The 20,246-nt window shown below is 34.3% G+C and overlaps 1 protein-coding gene across 1 annotated transcript in view; it reads left to right on the top strand.

Annotated features, from left to right (window-relative positions):
* Tll1 (tolloid like 1) overlaps positions 1-20,246 on the top strand; it is a 205,632-nt gene that overhangs the window by 172,041 nt on the left and 13,345 nt on the right. Inside the window, exons 16-18 of the mRNA XM_010629860.3 lie at positions 3,209-3,389; positions 10,200-10,325; positions 13,625-13,752. Coding sequence (XP_010628162.1) covers positions 3,209-3,389; positions 10,200-10,325; positions 13,625-13,752 — 435 coding nt within the window. The remainder of the gene's footprint in view (positions 1-3,208; positions 3,390-10,199; positions 10,326-13,624; positions 13,753-20,246) is intronic.

Here is a 20,246-nt window from a genome sequence, read left to right as displayed (position 1 = left end):
AAAAAAAAAAAAAAAAAAAAAAAAAAAAAAAAAAAAAAAAAAAAAAAAAGAAAGAAAGAAAGAAAGAAAGAAAGAAAGAAAATTATCCAGAGGTATTTTTTATTCCATATACTTAAATGTACTATATATTAACAAATTTCCTAATTTGTTAAAAACAATAGGATATTTAGGGCCAGCTTTATGCTACATAATATGTTCTAGGAAAATAAACCAAAATCCACTGATTGAGTAATAAGGAAGGCATCCACCAAAGAAGATGATATATGATATTTGTGGTCATTTGTATATTTTAATTATATACATTTTCATCATTATAGATTGTGCTCATGGTTTATACATTTAAAAATATTAGTTTTTTTACTCAGTAAAAACACATAGCTGAAGCTACCTTTGCTTTACAAATATAGCTTACTGCATCACAGGTAAAATTTTCTATCGGGTGACTACAATAAAACAGTACATTTATTTGAAAATTCCCTTGTGCACACCAGGCAAATAAATGTCAAGCCAAGAATGAGAAGTTTTAAAAAAATATTCTTTGCATTATTGGTCAACACTAGTTTAATTCCAGAGAAAAGGTTATAAATATTTGTTTTCTTTGATCTTTCATTTTTTGTGTGTGTTTCAACATCCTTTCTTCCAACTTTATTTCTGTTTTTGTTTAGATACGATGATTTAATACTTCTAAATGTGATAAAATTAACTCATAAAATTATTTTGTCTTTAATGCATATCTATTGAAATCTGTAAAGTCTGAGAATAGAAATGTGACCTGTTAATGCTCCTGGAACAATAAATACTTTAATATTTGTGAGGCTTACACATAATTTTGCTTTTGGGTATCTATCTTTGTCTCTTCTTTGTTTATATGTAATCCATTTCATTCTTTCCTTTGATGACTTTTATTTTCCTTCTTACTTTTGCCTCTAACAGACAAAGCTCTTTGTTATTACTATATATTTTCATTGTACCGTGATCACAGTCATCATGGAAAACTGGTACATGTACTTAACACATTTTAATTGCTCTTTTCATCCCCTTTCCCTACCTTCTCTCCTTCTTTTGGTCCCCTTTCCTTTTGCAAAAGATCTCTCTTCCTGTTGAGCATTTAAAATTCTCTTACTAGGCTAGGAGGTAAAAACTTATCGGAATTTTTTGTCTCCTTCAAGGAAATTGAAGTCAGAAATGGGATGAATCTATGTATTCTAGATCATTGTAAAGCCTCAAAACTCAACAGGCCTTTTGAGGTTATTTTTAATGCCTTGTGTGAACTATGATGGGAAAGATGCAGTTTGATACACATGGAACATCATTTTTTTAACAGCTGCCTCGAATTTGGGGAAATGTTGAAATGGAGAGTAAATTTTATAAGAATTTAAGAAAAGCTTTTATGTGAGCTACGCTTTTTGAAAATGGATGTCTCTTGGGGCCATCAGCTCCATGCCTGCCTTACAAGCGCAAGGTCCCAAGTTTGGTCCATGATACAAAAAGAAAGCAAGGAAGAAAGAAAGAAAGTAAAGAGGGAAGGAGGGAAGGTAGAAAATGGGTTGTCTCTGCCCATCCTGTGACTTGATAAGCACTGAGTGTTGAATGACTTCTACTTGCACAGTTCTCTTTGGCCTTCAGTTGTGGTAGGTGAGATATTTTGATTTATTAATTGATGTACATTGATAAGACAGGAGATTTGTGTTCAGGAGAAAGATTTGTGGATGGTTTATATAAACGGAGGCTGTGTTATGAAGTCATTATTCTAATAGTAGTGGTCGTCATTCACAGAAGTCTACAAATCACAGAAATCTACAAATTTTGTTTGCATAACTAAGGATTCTTTCATTTATCATGGAGTTTCTGCATGGAAAACCATTAGAAAATTCTGTGTATTTTTGTATTTTGACAATCAATCTGATCAAAATAAAAGGCCTGCGAAAATACTTGACTTGTAGAATACTAGATTAAGTTTAAGGCTTCATTATTGTATTCTTTATATTGATATACCTAGGGAAAAAATCAATAGGAAAGAACATTAGCCTTGGAAACATTCCCATACTATGCTAGCTAAACAAAATTCATACCTGCAATAAAGTAGGTAAAACACTTATTTCATTTTTCCTAGCAACATTTTGCTTATTTAACATCACATTGATATCACAAGAACCATTAATATGAGTTGACATATTTCAAGTACAGATCATGCCCCAGGCTTCATTCATATTCGTTGTTAAGCCTTGCTAATTGCACATTTACATAATAAGGTCATCCATGAAAAATGTGTTCTTTAGAATGTGCTGTGTTGGAACTCAAGAAGCCTGTATTATGGAAACATCTGTTCGTGGCCACAGAATTGCTTAAGAATACTTAAAATTCATTTAACTTCTTTCAATTTGATGGTGTTAGTGCAGTGCCTATACATCAGGTCAGTCTGCCTCATTGTGTTTTCCTTGGGAATCCCTCATTGTAATTCCCTGCCTTCATTCCGATGAAGAGAGCTCTTATTTGCTGTCCTGCAGCAATCCCACAAAGTAACGTCAGGGTATCTAACAACTCAGAGGAATTTATGTCATGCATTTTATTAAACTTAAAAAGCCAGTGATCTGTTTTTCATATACCAACTATTTGTCTTTCTCTTTGAAAGTTATTAATGATGTTGTCCTGATAAAAATACTGCTTCTGGGATGCAGCATTGAATGAAGCCAAACTGCATGCACTGTGCCTGCCTTGAAAGCAAAAGGTCCTGAGTTCAATCTTCAGTGAAAGAAAAGAGAGAAAGAAAGAAAGAGGGAGGAAGGGAGGAAGGGCAAACAGGCAATATATAACAAGTACTTTAACAGTTCCTTCTAAAATTTAAAACCTTAAAATATTTCTTAAAAGGGTGGCTACTGCTGCTTTTCTGCACATGAGCACCATCGTCTGAAAAACTATCCATCTCAATTGTATTTATCATTTTGTATTTTCTGTAAAAGATATATGCTATTAATATATACAAACAAGCATACATTTGTGTGCACAAATCTAGGTAATAGTCACAACAAAATTGTGTAAGCTTTCACAGGACTACCATTTTCTTGAGTTTTTGCGTATTAATTCCAGTTTGACGACCATGGTAGTAAAGAGGTAAAAGCACGAAACAATTTTCAAAAAGAAACGTCAGCCATCTGGTACTCACCAATCTGGTGATGCTGATAAAGATGTTTTGTTTTTTTCTCTGTAGGTTTGCAAATACGATTATGTGGAGATCTGGAGTGGTCTTTCTTCAGAGTCTAAGTTGCATGGCAAATTCTGTGGGGCTGAAGTCCCTGAAGTGATCACGTCTCAATTCAACAACATGAAGATTGAGTTCAGATCTGATAACACTGTGTCAAAGAAGGGCTTCAAAGCACATTTCTTCTCAGGTATAAATACTCACACGTTTATGTGTATGTTACAGGTTTTCACCGTGGATTGGATTAAGTTCTATGTGATCTTTCTTCACAGCTTTCTGGAAATGTAATTTGGAGGTCCACAGAATGCATTATCGTTTATCCTAGCCGTATCAATTGTTTACTTAAAGTTGGAATATTAATATCGAAGTTGTGTTGCAATGTTGTGCTAAGATAATTAGATCTTACATACATTGTAACATTGTAAAGGCCAGAACAACTAACATAAAAAAATAACTTAATAATTGTTTCATACAGTGCTTGCTCCTTACCAGATTTGAAGAGTTGTTCCCAAAAGTGGCACATTTTTTCAACAAATATTTTCTTGTTTTTGGAAAAATGTGGTCTCATTGTAATAACACATCTTCCTCATTATTTGGCACTACATTTCTTTTCACTTTTTTATTCTTCTTTTCCCAATTTCAACAGTATATTTCACTTTGTCACTATGGAAATGATAGTACTATAATACATAGAAATATGAAAACAATGATTTTAATAAACAATTTAATATCTTATATAATTATTGGTTCATACCTGTGTTTGAAATAAAAATAACATTTATCAATTCAAAGTAAAATTTTCACTTAAAAAGCTGAAATTTGATGAAAGCTCCCCTAATTTTATAAAAACATAGAAACATAAGTGAAATCTCCTTATTTTCTCATTCTCAGAATCACTCTTTATAAAAACATTACCTTTAAACTTCAAATATAGATAAAATTGTAATGAACAGCATAGCAATTTCCTGTGCTCTGTAGCTGGCAAGCAAATTCCAATTCCATTTTAATATTAGGTAATTTGGACTGAGTCAATTTAAAGTCCATTTATTTCAATCTCCTTGTGTTTAAAATTGATGAGATTGAGCATGTCCGGGATTTGTCCAAGGTTTTCAGCAGAATTGAAGTTGATGGTTCGGAAGCATCACTGAACTCCACATAACACAGCGAAGGTGTTCAAAACAATGCCCCTCTGCTTCATTGTTCTTGGCCCTCTTTTCTTCCAGGTTTAATCACCTTCTAAAAGGCTTGGGCCTTAATTTAGAACTTATGTTACTCAAAACCGAATTGTAAATGCAAGGAAGACTTTCCTGGATTTCACAGTTTTACAAATATCATGTGTTTTGCAAGTTTTAATTGATCTATTGACTACTCAGAGACAAGGCTACTTGCCTGGGAGCCATTTAACGAAGTATTCTTAAAAGTGAAATTATAAAGTAAATACATTTTATTATACTGTTCAAAGTATTCAGGATTCTTTTTACACTTGTCATACATTTTGTTTTCAAAATATTTGTTTTTAAAAATACGTGGTACATGTATTGACTTCAAAGTATGATTATATTTAAAGATACTCAAAATATTTAAAATTCATTTCCTGTTAATTCTGATCAGACAAAATCTTCTAAACTGTAAAGACAGCTTAGGTATATGTGTCTTAGAACAATACTATATATTAAACACTCTTCTTTAATTCTTATAACTCAGATATAAGGCACAGCCAGAAGGTGCTGTGCTCTAGCACACAAGAACAAATAATCTTTAATTCTTTTCTCTGTGCAGTTATGCTTTTTAAAATTAACTGAGTGCCTTTGTAGTACTCAGCTAATTAGCCAATAATCACTAATTTTTTTGTTCAATAATTATGAACTTTCTATGAATCATATTCACTGATATAATCATCTGAAATATTTCATTTTTAGAATTATATACTCTAGATCTAGATGTAGATGATATAAATATATTTCATGACAATATTTTATTTTGAAAGAAGCTAGTTTAGATATTTGATAGAGTGCAGTAGCTGAGTAGATTGATTGATAAAGCCCCAATAGATATTAAATCCCAAAAGTTCATATTATAATGTTAGATTCATACATGTATCAGAAGGAGCAAATGAGTTGAATACACTGCTCAGTGCTACAAGTCATCGAAACCTTAGTTCATCTTGGCCCAAGGACCCTCCTCTTAGGGCTGGTCATGGCTTTTGTGAGTGACATTACTAATACTTTGTACTCAGTGTTGTTACGACCTCAGAGATAACAGATATACTTTTTACTTCTTAAAGAGAAGTGATTGCATGTTATTTGGAAGGGACAGCTATTTAAAAATAAGTTGTAGCTTTCTTGCTGTTAAGTAATACATCAGGAAGAAGACAAGGAAGTATATTTTAAATATTAATGCGTGCAATGAAGTAATGTATTTATAGTAATATTTCTAAAATGTCCTCACCTAATAAAATTTCATAGAGTTACTTTTGCTTGTAGCCTCAGATTTTTAAATAAATACTTCTTAGGTTTAAGAAGCAAAATCCAAACGATGTCTCAAAAAGTATATCAGCAGGTTAATTAACATCAGTGATGTCTGTCACTTCGATGTTCATGAAATTAAAAAACTTACATGTCAAATCAATTAAGCATCACAAATTGGCCAATGAAAAATGCTGCAGCTTGAAAACGGGAAACTTAATAGATTTTATGGCAAAGTAATTTATAAAACCCTCTACAAAAATAGTCTACTTACTGATTCCAGGATATATTTATAACCAGTAGGTTAAATTGGTTAATATTCAGGCAAATAAGGAAATTAAGAATATCAAGATAAGAGGGTTCAGATACTATGACGAATTTTGTGTTCAGTCACATTTTCGCTAATTCTGAATATAGTGACATAGGCATCTTCTAAATGATACTTCAATAATCTCTGAGTGAGATTTTTTATTAGACTAAACAGATTTTACTTTATGTGATGGTAAAATTAAACTTACTTTTATATATACTGTATTAGAACACAAGTGTGCCTATCTGCATAGGATGCAGTTCATTTAACCATGTTGTGCTCAGAACAAAGTCAAATTCCTTTATATGGGTTCAAGTTCAATAGTGGAATTGGATTCTAGTAGAACAATAAATCGCTGGGGAGCTTGATATGCTTCTAAACATTCACCTATAGCGTTCCGTATTTGAAAATACAATCAGGATGTTAGACAGTGAGAATTGCGCACATGCATCCTACTATCTTTGGCAACCTTGACTTAATGGAAAGATTCAGTCATGACCTCTGTAGTAGTAGGAACACTGAACTTGAACTATAAACCTCCTTGGATAGCAGCCTCCCTCCAGGATTCATGGAGTGGGAATGTGATCTGTCATTGATGTCTCTAATGACCTGCTCAAGGTCGAAAATGGAATGATGCTAGTTTTCTGACCCCTGGTTCATTTCTGTCTGTAACAAATGCAGGACTTAGATAAAATAATTTGTGTCTTGCAGTCTTTCTAACTATAAATTCAAGTGTTTTTAACCCACATGCTCTTTATCTGCCTTTCCCTGTGTACAGATACTTCTTTACAAATGTTTTTGTGCAGTGTTTCTTTAATGGAATGGTTGTGGATATTTGTAGGTGTCATTCAATTTGATATTACTCTAGCAAAAGTATAAAATTAGTGTGAATAATTGCAAATAGTAACACAACTGCATTATTCCCACACAATTTTGAATCCTGCATCCAAATTTTCTATATCAGCCATATTTAAATATTTGCAGGTTTGTGGAACAAGCAAATTGTCTCTGTTGTAGATCTCAGTGACTATTATTACCTTTCTGAAGGTGATTATGCTATCATTTTATTGTCTTTGTGCTACTGTGTACACACCTGTGTGTGTGTGTGTGTGTGTGTGTCCATTTATTTCAGATCCTGATTGTTTAGTTTGAGAATATTTCTGTTTTATTGCATGGACAATTTATTTCTTTTTCCTACAGCTAAGGAAGCCTTCTGCACAGAGAAAATTTTTTTTTTTTGAATCTTGCAAGAGCTTGTTACAGGTTGCCACTTCCTTTTCATCCAGTATGTATTATTCATAGCCATGACCTCTGGTCATCTCAGAGGTATGCTGCAGGCCTCTGATGGAGAAATATCAGCTCGTTTCCCCCTAATAATTGAACCTTCTTCATCAAACACAGAGACATGGAAAGCAGACGTATCCATCCCAAAGAGGGGACTGAGTTCCATCTGCGGAAAATAAATATTTTTATTTCTCTGTAACAAAACATTTGTTTCTATAACTAGTAAAACTGTTTTTATTGTGTGTCAGTTGTGTGAAAACACCAGAAAATTTCAAGGGAATAGATTGAAGTATCAATTATTGAATGTATTATGTAGTCATTATCAGAAGTGTTTACAACTCTGTATCCTTTCTCCCTCTTTTCCTTTGTTGGGTTTTCATTCTTCAACTGGGGAGTTCGTAGAAGAGGAGAAAGGGCAGTGAAGAAAGGGTAGAAAGGGGAAGTGAAAGTATTAGTCAAATTTGCCGGTAGCTTTTCCTCCTTGTTTGATGGCCTTTCATTAGTAAGAAATCTAAATCATGTCTCTCACTTATGTTCTCTTCCATCAGTTTAGAAAATCTAAAATTGTATCTACTTTAATTAGGATATTAACTAACTGCTATTGAAATAAGTAGCTTTAAACAACTACATTGTTCATTATTCCTTAGAGCCACTTTGATCTTTTTGTCTGCATAATGCAAAATATCTGGACAATTGTAAGTATTCTGGTGGCTTCATGAAATTTTCTCTTTCCATATGACTGACACATAAAATATTTTTACAGGCTATTTCTCTGGACATGACAATGTTCCTCTTCTGCTTTTAGTTACTATTTTGATTAGCTTGGCTTTAAATTTTTGCTAAAATTTATATGACCCATAAATGTATTCCAGCAGCAAAACTGATGGCTCTTAAAGTTCACATGACCTTGACTAAATTAGGCAACATTAGATGTGGGAATGAAGGGAGAAAAGACAGATAAACTGAGAAAGTGTAAAATAGCAGATACTTCACGATGTCTCCATAAATTATGATAGTAATTCATCCTCTTAGCCTTATACTATTCTGCTCTTCCATTTTTTCCTCATCTTTTTTCCATATATTTTTCAAATGCAACAGAAACATGAATAATGGTACAAAGTTATGAAAATATCACTGGGTTTACTTTCTATTTTATTTCACTTTGTTGCCATCACCACAGGTCAGCTCATGTTCTATCAAATCCTGAAACAATTCTATGTAGAAAGATAAACTAATTAGATCATATTTCCAGTAGAATGCTGCTTAGAGGTTAGAAATATGCTGTATATTAGAATTATTTTCATTATAAAAGGATTATGTATTTAAATATTTTTCTAAACTTTCTTAGTATAAAATGATGAACAACACTTTCCTGCTTAACTGTATGAATCAGAAAATGCAGGCAGATGATATACTATGGTGTTGGGAATGTGACTTACCATTCACAATTCCTGTTTCATCAACTATAATCTTTGCCGTTGATACAGTTATTGGAATTGGGGCACAAAGTCATGATGAATTGCTCTAAAATCAATTTTATAAAGATAATTCTCCATTGACTTCAAACTTCTCATAGATTTTGCTGTTTGTTAATTTTTAAAAATCATGCTTATTCTTTTTTTCTTAGTCTCATCATAGCAAGTATTAAAAGAGTAATGGAGGTTTCCAGGATAGAGACAGCATAAATCATAAATACACTGATCCTGATATATTCTTTAAAGAATCAGAGTGCCTGTATGTCTGAAATGTTCTGTTTTGTCAATGCATGAATGCATCCTGTAACCTGTGTGATGTACCATGTAATCAGCCCTTCATAATGGAAACACAGGTGCATCTTTAAAAATTGCTATCAGATTAGTTAATGAAAATATTTTTCCTCAATCTCCCTCCAGAGGATGAATATTAACTTGATTTAAAAAGCAAAGATGGCACAATTTGTGTAGCGCCAGGAACTCAGCAGTTCTCAGTGGAAAAGTCAACTGACAGAGTGAAACGTGACTTCAGTCTAGCTTCTGATAAGGGTGCACTGTGTTCTTTTTCTTCTCTCTGTGTGGGATGAACATGTGAGTGATGTGTCACCATATATGTGTGTCAGGAACAATCTGCCAGTTTGACTTAAATGGCCACGCCAGCCATGGGATGACAGCTGAGTGACATAGTGTGAGGGCTGATGTCTCTCCCTGGATTGACTGCCTGTTCATCCAGTTTGGCTTTCTTCCCTGTCGTCAATTTGGTAGCTATTTCTTAAAGCTCATATTGCTTGTTCTAATCTTAATTCTCCTTCTAGCCCTTTTAGGGGATGGCTTATTAATAAACTGTCTGTCAGAGTAGATTGACTCATATAGTTAATATAAATTGCTTTATTTTTAGGATGGCCTAATTGATGCCTTTTTCTGTCTTGAAATGTTTTTAAATGTCCAGATTCATTAATGCTAAGCAAATCTGCAGATTTAAAGAAAAAAATCAACTACAGTAGTTGTACTGAGTATGAATATAGATAGATAGATAGATAGATAGATAGATAGATGATAGATAGATAGATAGATAGAAGGATTTTCTTCTGTGTAGAACTGTCTTTATCTAAACCACTCACAATTAAAAACTTTTTTCTAAATTTCATCAATACATCTTTAGAGATGGAAAAACATATGTCTTTATTTTCTCTTTCTCCTACCTAAAACTTTCACTCCAGTATAGGAGTGAAGGAATTGCAATTGTTAACTACCATATATAGATTCAGAAACTCAATCCATGGTACAAAGTTCCACGCTAAACAAGGAAGGGGTAAAACCAAGATACTGTAAATTTTTGCTTGTTTTGTGAACAAGGAGCACTGTCACTTACTTTACCCTTTGCTAATGTCCCCCACCACTAAACTCTCCTATTGGTATTCTTTGTTTTTAAAGTGACTTACTAAACGTTCCTCTTTATTTCTTTCCAGACCAAGATGAATGTTCTAAGGATAACGGTGGGTGTCAGCACGAGTGTGTCAACACAGTGGGAAGCTACATGTGTCAGTGCCGTAATGGATTTGTCCTGCATGAAAATAAACATGATTGCAAGGAAGGTATGGAAAAGAGCACTCTTATTTTGAAAAGATCTTTGTTTTCATGTGGTTTGTACAAAATATTACTTTTTTTTTCAGCTTTAATTGAGTTTATTGGTACATTTTAGGATACAGTACAGTTACATTCATTGTTGGGATCTTGTACCTCTACCTGACAAGTCTTGATTCTCCTTTTTTCCCCTTACCTCTGCCCTCCCTTCACCCCCTCCTCCCCTCCCCATCTACAAACACTTTATTTTCATCTTTTCATTCTCTCACATTTTTTTCTTTTCCCTTTTTTACTCTTCCCCTACCCATCCCACCTTTCCTACACCTTTAGCTCCTTTCTTCCCATTTCTAAATGTCAGTAATCTTATTAGAATCTTATGCATTGTTGCAGATTATTCACACCAGGGAAATTATTCGGTATTTACATGTGTGTGACTTATTTCACTTAGGAGTATATCTTCAATATGTATCCATTTTCCTATGAATGAATCTGTTTTCTCTGTCTTTATGGCTGAGTAATATTCCATTTTATAGAAAAACCACATCTTCTTTATCCAGTTTCCAACGGATGGGCAAATGGCAAAATATTACTTTTTGGGGGGTGTTTTTTTGTTTTATTTTTGGTACCGGGGATCGAACTCTGTACCTTGTGTTTGCGAGGCAGGAAGCAGACACGCTGAGCTAAATCCCCGGCCCACAAACTATTACTTTGAAATAGACAATCCTGTCACCGAACAATATTGCTGTTGACTCTTCAAAGGTGAAAAAAGAAAAAGAAAAATTTTGTGCAGTCTTCAGACATCCAAACCATATTCCTGGGAGCCTCATTATAGTACCAAGATTTCACACCTCACATGTGGATGACATTACAGCCACTTTGTATAAAGACATAAAAGCTCCTATCACGCTATCCGGTAGCCAAACAATTCCCTGCAGTACGTCCAGGTCTTAGTAGAACCGACCTTATAATGCTATTCATGTATAAATTTAACTTCTACAAAATATTTTACATTTGGTGTAATATCCTTTTCCAAAATATCTCATCTATATACTATATGAGTGATGTTTCTATAAATACAGAAGTATCAAATTCAAATGCCTACCAAAGGAAAGACATTTGAAGATGGTAGTTACTGTGCCACTTAACATTTCAAGTCAGAGTTTTGGCCAAAATATCGCACTAGTAGCACAATAATAGCTCATAGATTTTTGTCCTCAAGGCCCTACAAAATTCCACTATTTAAAAAAATAATGATTTTAATTCTTCTACCTTGAGTTAGATGGGTACAAAGTAAAATTATTCAGTTTTTATTTGTTCTGGGCTCTTTAAATTTCTACTTATATTGAATCAGTGCCTGTTTTGAAAAGAAAATCATTAAGGAAGATATTATAACTTTAGTCATGAGAGTGTGTTAATCGGAAAGGCCTAATTAAAAATGCAGTTGGATACTTTTTGTATACACTTTAAAATAGTAAAGAATATCCTGAAATCACCTTGTTCTACTCACTTCCATTCCAGTAATAACATATATGAGGGATAACTTCCTTTTTTTTCCTTTGAGAGAAGGGCACTGTGCAGAATCATATACAAAAAGGAATTACTCTCTACTTTCATGTATAAGCATGATAGTTAAAACTTGGTAGGGTATGCTGTTAAGTCAACAGGCTTAGCAGTAGGCCCAGTTGTTTTTGCAGATGTGGAAAATAACTCACAAAACAAAACAAAACAACTTTTGTAAAGTATGCATGTAACCCAAGGTTCACAAGTAGCAAATATGTCCATTTCATTAGAACAGCTAATATTTCTCAAATTATCTGAAAAAAAATACTTCCTCTAAAATATAATGATGTCCAGGTAATCATAAATAAAATTCAGTTTTCTTGCCAGGAAAGAAGTTGAATTTTCTTTTATATCTGCTATAGTATACATGCCTTGTACATTTCAGCACTGAGCCTCCCAGCTTTGTCTCAGGCTACTGTAGATCTGTGAATCCTACATTTTATACAGCAAGGCAAAAAGAGGGTTGATGGAATTTAGGAAACCTTAGTCAAAAATGGGTCCAGGTATTTTTTTTTTCAGTGCTAGGGCGCAAACCAGGGGCCTCATGTGTAGGCTAAGTGCCCTTCCCCTTTGCTACCTCCTCGGGGGCCCTGGTCCATACTTTTAAGACTATTGTCTTGCAAATCCTAATTGGTTAGACAAAATCACATTTCATCTTCCTGTTTTTTTCATGTGTGTTCCTCTGTTGCAATCCCAAATCTTTCTATGAAAATCTACTGTGGTGAAGGTGAAGGTTTAGTGAAAAGGAATGAAACCATGACAGCAGCATTTACATTAATTAGTGTTGGGGAGGGAGCCTTGATGTGTAACCCTGCAGTGTAACAAGTGTATTGTTCAGATAGATATTAAAGAATTTTCCCAAGTAGATGTTTTGGAAAGTTTTACAAAATAATTTGTATTTTACAATGGGACACACAAGGCATAACAAATACTTCCAATCTGATCTAAGATTTACAGTGTATAGCTTCATAAATTATAGTGGACCTGACATGCTGATGGCAAATATTTTTTTAATTTGATATTAATATATCTAAGCTAAGGGGACATTCATTGTGAAAAACATAGAAGAAATCCCATGCTAATTGAATGAGATACTCTTTGAAATTAATTTAGAAGTTATCTCAAAGGCTAGCACCTGTACACCTAATTTTTCCCTTATTCTTTGTTAGAATATTTTCTTATGCTTTTCTACTTATGCTAAACAAATCCTTGATTTCCTAAATATTGATGATAGCCATGTTTGATGAAATTGTGGTTAATTTACTTTTCCAGGTAAACTTACAGTTTAGGTATTCAAGTAATATGTGTAAGTAAGGGAGAGAGCAAGTGTAAATTCATGATTTATTAAAAGCTCTAAATTATGTTTCCATTAATATGGAGAGAAAAATCATTAAAATTTCACAGCCCATTAATTTCTGTTGATGGCGATGTATTTCACATTTTTCACATACCCAGTGCTGATATTCTTGATTGTCAAAATATGTTGCTGTAGTACATTTTGAGCTTATGGGTCCAACAGTTTAAAATAGTTCATTTTCTTTTTAGGCATGTATCTGATTTGTAGCAAACATTTCATTTCCAGTGAGGTAGACTACAAAAATTCCCTGATTATGTGTAGTGGAAGAGTCTGTCACCGGCCATGGGAAGGAGGATGAGCTAGTTCTCAGGAAGATCTCTCAACAGAGCAGCGGGCAAGTAGGCCACTTGTTTTCTGGCCTGATCATGACTGATGCTTTTGTTATTGATGCAGCTGAGTGTGAACAGAAGATCCACAGCCCCAGCGGTCACATCACCAGTCCCAACTGGCCAGACAAGTACCCAAGCAGGAAAGAGTGCACGTGGGAGATCAGAGGCACTCCTGGCCACCGGGTTAAATTAGTAAGTGAGCCCGTTCTTCTTCCTGGCAAGCTGATTTTTCTGCCTTTCACAACTAGCACATAAGGGGAATATATATTTATGGAACTGAGTTAAACCAGTAGGCATCTGGACCATATTAGCCTTCTTGTGCTTTTCTACCGATATTAAACAAATCCTTGATTTCCTAGATAAAATGACAACCACATTGTTCTCCTTCAGGGTTCTTTTGCCAAATACTTTAAAAGGCATTGCTGAAGTTGCTAGAAACAATCAGCTCTATTTGTTACTAGTAATGAATTTTTCCAAGTGGGTAATGATGTTTCTCAATAGAATAACACACTAAAGAACAGAAAGTCAGAAATTCAGAGAGAAAAAAACAGGATAATAATTCACTTAAACACAATATAATATATTCTACTGGTTACCTCAGTTCTATATGCCTCATACACGTAACATATATGATTTTATAATCAACTTTGTAGTTTATAGAATATCGTTTTTGCAGAATGCATTACCCTCCGTAGTTGGATACTAATATTTTTATATTTCTCTCACATCTTGATCTATGTAAGTAGTTCAAATAGTAATACATAGTTTGCCTTTCCTTCTGTATTTTTTGAGTCTTACATTGTTGTACATTCATTTGGTAATAAGTGTTTTGCTTTATTTTAGATCATACTATCTGTAAGTCATGTATTTTAAAGTAATAAAGACATAGGAATGTAGAAAATAAGCAATTTCCTGAAATATGCTGCATTTAGAATAAGAGGGATTACTAGCCAGCAAGTCTCATTAAAGACTCTAACAGGCAGTGTAATAAAGAGGAAAATATTTTAGGAAAGAGGCTTCCAAACCAAAGCAATTTTCTGTCATTCTAGCCAATAGGTTAATTTTAAATTTCCCTGCTTATCCAGTTCCATTCAGTGAATTGTTTTAGCCAATAAAAGGTCCTTATTCAAATATCATTTTATAATAAAATGAGACACAATGATCACATTTGTATTCCTAGTACAGAGTTCTTCCATTTGTCGTATTAGTAAATAACTCTTCACACAGACAACAGTTCCTTTCAGTCACTCTGAAGGATGCTAGATGTGGAGATGACTGCCCACAGCTTTCTAGTTCTGTCCAAGGTCCTGATTGAGAAGATTCCAGACCTTACAGACTGCAGTGCAGGGGCTACATTCTCGTCAGCAATGCAGCTAACCAATGCAGTTGACAAAATAAGATTTTTCCTGTTAATTTTAGAAGACTTTTAATAAAACTAATCTGGTTTGTGAATTTTGAGAGCTTTACTATGATTTATTATCCAGATATTTCTTTATTTTAACAAAGTTGTGTTAAGTGATACGTGTGTGGTAGTTTGTTTAGCGAAACTTGTCTAAGATGGCATTTGTCTTGATTTGGTTTACTTATTTTTTTTCTCATTGAGTTTATTGGTACATTTTAGGTATGCAGTACATTCACATCATCATTGGGATTTTGTACTTTTACATGACAGGTCTTAGTTCTCAATTTTTCCCCATATCCCTGCCCTCCCTTCACCCCCTCCTCCCTTCCCTATTTACAAAAACTTTATTTCCACTTTTTATTTTCTCATATTTTTTTCTTTTCCCTTATTTCCTTTCCCCTACCCTTCCCACTTCCCATACACCTTTAGCCCTTTTCTTCCTATTTCACATTGTCAATTATACCATTAGGATCTTAATTATGCTCATAGTTTTTCACACCAGAGAAACTATTTGGTAGATTTAGTTAACTTATAACACTATAGTCTCAAGCTTATTTAGATGATCTGCAGTTATGGATGCCATGAATTACAATAAAATCCAGTGCCCTCAGTGAGATGAGAACAGTCTATTCATAGCATTTAGTTACCATGAGTATTTTCAGTATGATTATTTATATCAGGTGTGTATTATTTCACAATAATATGACAGTTGAACTGCCAGAGGTAAATTTGTTTTAGATTCATATAAATTTTAGCCTTTGGGTATTTATAATATAATTATTCTCTTTTATACATGTATCAGGTATTTATTGCTGCATAGTGAGCTAGTTTTGAGTCTTTAATAGTTGTGTAAGCTTTGGAGGCCCTTCCCCAATTGCCTCTGTGTATTTTATTGCTAAAGCAAAATACTAAAGCTGGCCAGGAAGCTAGTGGAGGAAAATTAGACTTGGTCTTTCAATGGGAGAAATAGCAAAGAATATGTACCCATATTTATTCTTACACAGCCACTTAAATTTGTGAGTCTGTGCTTATTTTGTGATGTAAGGCTAACATAAATAAGTTATTGCTTATGTTCACCTTTCAAGAGGAAACATCCAGAATGTCTTGCTGAAATACCTTTACATTAAATTACCACTGCTGTATTTTGGATCTGGTGCATTGACCAAAAGGCTCTTGGATTGAAGACTTGTTTGCCAGTGCAGCAGTATTCAGAGATGGGGCTTTGGGGATGATTGGATTTTGAGGGCTGTAACTTTTCAGTGGATTAGCCCATTGATGGGTTCATAACTTAATGAGATATGTGGACATGATGGAAAGTGTAGGAGACAGATTTGGTTGGAGGAAGTAGGTCACTGGGGATGTGTTCAAGAAGGCTATACAGTGTCCCTCGTCTTCCTTGCTGTCCTTCTGCCTCCTGTCCACCATAAGGTGAGCCACTTTGTTCCAGTACAAGCTTCCTGCAGTAATGTTCTGCCTTGCTACAGGCCCCACATAATGGAGACTTTAATAATCAACTGAAACTTTTGAAACTATGAACCAAAATAAATCTTCCCTTTTTCAAATTGTTGTTGTCAGGCATTTTGTTACATCAATGGAAACCTAATACAACCATTTGATATACAAATAGGAAATTCTTATAGGTGGTTTTCTTTAATGCTGGAGTAAATAATGTCCAGTAATATAAAATAACAATTTGCATATAATGATTAATTACATTATGTCAACACCACATAATAACCATACTCATTATTTTTATCCCTAAATCAGTGAATTTGCTATTATAAAGCTAACTATGAATACTAAGGAGCACAATATTAAGTGAGTATTTTCATTTTGGAGAAATATTTTGGATTTTTTTCACATTTTTAACTTATGTGTGCTCTGATCTGTAAATCCATAAAACACTATCTTTATGTAAGTATAGGAAGCTAGAGAGATGCAATCTGGAGAACTTGGGACTGTCCTTTAAACTTTTGTAAAATGAACACCCTGTTATATGCAATTTTTCAAATAAAAGTATGTTTTCTCTTCTTGAGAGTGTGTCCCAAAATATCCTGTGTAGCTTGACAGCACATGTCTTGTTCTACACAACAGTACTTGTGCTAAGCAATATTAGAAACTAATGTGTATACAACGCTAGTGAATTCAAAGTGGCATTGTGATTAGAATCTCAATTTCTGGCAGAAATTACACTGCCAGATAGGAAGCATTCCCAGAGAGTTTACGCAATTTAACAAGATTATAAAGCTCCAAGAGTCCAAATGCCTTAAAATCCAAACATTCCTTCTCCATATTTTATCTTATTTTCTATTATAATCTCTAGTAGTGCAGAGGAAATGCATGTGTAATTGCTATGTGTGTTTACAGAGTTGGTAATTTAAATGTATAAAGAATTAAGTGGAAAACAATATTTGTAAGATGAGCTAGTAACAATTATGGTAAAATGTACACCAGGGAGTTATGGAAGAATACAGAACATGTATTTTGAATGTAAAGAAATGAGTCTAGGTCCTAACACTACTACTTACTATCCATCCTATCTTGAGAAAGACATTCATCCCTGTAAGGCCCTGAGTCCTTCACTGGAAATTGGAGGTAATGTTTGTTCTTGGATTTTGTTTGTATATCAGGTGAGCTTGTATATGAAATGCTTTTCATGGTGCTTTGTTAAAAGCCAGTCAAAATTGATACATGACACCCAAATAGTAATCATCATGATAATAACAATCAATAAAAATTACCCTCTTACTGAATTATTCAAAGTAGAGGTTTTTCATATGAAATTCAAGTCTGAATTGAAAAGGCAGCTAGTGATTACTTTTCAGAAAACTATTTCTCTGACAAAGTATGCAGCAAATATAGACTTCATGGACTGCACAGCCCATGCTGCAAATTTACAGCTGACATTTCAGTTTGTTAATCGGAACAATACGCAGATGAATGAATTATTCTGTGCGCCAGTACAGTTTTATTTCATAAACTGTCTGTAGGCCTGTAGGATGTAATTTTTTTTCCTAGAGCTAAGCAAGTCGAGGAAAAGAATCTGGGAGCACAAATTCCTGTGTGTTTGTGCTCATTTTCCCTGAAACTTACATGCACTGCAGAGGGTGAAAAGATTTAGCGCTGAAGCTCTGTGCAAGGAGGACAATGACTCCGCAAACTCGTCCATGCTCTCATTTCCAGACCTCGTGTATGTGTTACCTTCCATGGACAAAATAACCCTCGATGTGGTAAGGTTATACTATTAAAATGGGGAGAATCGCTGGGTGCCCTGATTGTAAGGTTGTCACAGAAAGGAAGCAGGAGTTCGGAGAGGAAAGAAGACGCTGCGTTCCAGCCTTTGGGCTTGGCAGAGAGAGACATGAGCTAAGCAGGGTAAGCGGCCCCTAAAGACTGGAAAATTCAAGGAAGTGTGCTCTTACCCAGGACCTCCAGAAAACACTTAGCGTTGCCTACCCCTTTAGAATATTGACATCGAAGGCTATAGAAGAATAGATTTGTGTTGCTTTAACCCTCTGAGTTTGTGGTAGTTTGCTATAATGACTTAAAATAAATGTTGACGTAAGCACGCATGTGCGTATGTGTATGTTTAATCAAAAAGTGATTATATGATAGCTTTAAAGTAAAAACTTTAACCAAAATATGCATGGAAAAAAATCTTCCTATAAGAATAAGGAGAAAGTTCTTAATGCAGGGGGCCAAGGATCTATAGCCCTTGCCATATCTTCTTTTGGTTTTGAGAAACTCAAAATTGATTATTCAAGTTTTTGGTAACTTTTTCGTAGTCTGATTTGATCGCCATTAAAAACAAATACAACCATTGTTCTAGACATAAGAACATACTACAGTAGCCTTAGGTAATTTTTATTTGATTTATGTCTTAAAGTTTTGCTAAGTTACATGCAGTTGCACTCCCGTCTTGTACATTAGATATTTTAAAAAACAAATTCTTCTACAACTCTCAGAGAATTCTCCACCACAAATTCATAAAATATATCTGATCACAATTATTATACAAGACCCATGGAAAAGAAAAGGCCTTTTGAATCAGAAGGCTGGAATTTATATTCTACTCTGCCATTTTTTTCCAGTGGCCTCTATTCCTTTAATTATCTTGTGGAAACTAGATGACAGTTCTTCTCTTTTTTTGTACTGGGGATGGAACTCAGGACCTTGCGCTTGTGAGGCAGGTGGCAGCAACACTGAGCTAAATCCCCAGGCCCCATAGTTCCTACTGAAGACAGGAAAAAGTGAAAGATGGCTGGTACTAGGAAATTCTAAAGCATATCTCAGAGCTGTTCAGATTCATCAGTCTCTTTCTTTTAGTTTAAATATTCATTTTATCCTAGCTAAAATTTATTTCTATTGTAAATGTAATCATTTTATTAACTTGTCCTTTGTGAAAACATGTAGTTACCCTACATGACCTCAAACTTTAGTCAATATCTATATTTTTAATGAAAGAACTTTTGGTATTCATTTGAAGAAACAGAATATGAAAGCCTGGCCAGTGGCCAGCCAGGCAGATTAGGCTTGCTTGGGTGTTCTAGAAACAGTCATTACTACAGTCTGTAAGGAGAGTTCAATCTTAATTTTTGAATGGATTTCTTAATCTCTTAGTTTGCCTTATGGGAAGTACATTAGACTTCTGACTAGAGCTCATGGTTATTTACTTGTGTGTGTGTGTGTGTGTGTGTGTGTGTGTCCTTCCTAAAATCTAGATTAGTATCCTAAAATGATGGAAATATAATCATAGGATGAGTAAGCTTCAAAATTTTAATGCTCAAATGCTTACAGAGTCTGAGTGTGAACGCTTAAAAAATATTTCAGTCCTAAAACAAACAAGCAAATTAAAACAAGAATCCGGGAAAAGCATTTTAACCAAAATGAGAGTTGTTTGTAGCTTCATGCATTTAGCATTTCTGGCTTTCCTGTCCCCATTGTGAATGTGGAAGATATTTGGGCCCCTGAGTGTTGTCTGGAGACATTTCTGTGGCATTTATTCCCAGTGACTAAAACGTTTCACATTCTATTTTATTTAGACGTAGAGTTCGCGGTTCAGCATGTTTCATTAAATGACATGATAAATCGTGATCTGTACTTTATCACCATGAGCTCTAAAGAGTACTTTAGAAGCTATTCCAGTTTCCCAACAGCTCCTGTAACAGTTTTTGTGACTTATAACTATCTTTGTTGAAGTAACAACATATACAGAGATCTCTCGCGGGTGCCTCTGTGGCCCAGGGACCAGACTTATGAGTTCTCAGTATGTAAGATAGTCATA

The sequence above is a fragment of the Fukomys damarensis genome, unplaced genomic scaffold, assembly GCF_012274545.1.
Source record: "Fukomys damarensis isolate Sample0158 unplaced genomic scaffold, DMR_v1.0_HiC HiC_scaffold_18, whole genome shotgun sequence".
NCBI lineage: Eukaryota > Metazoa > Chordata > Mammalia > Rodentia > Bathyergidae > Fukomys > Fukomys damarensis.
This window is presented reverse-complemented; position numbering and strand designations above follow the sequence as displayed.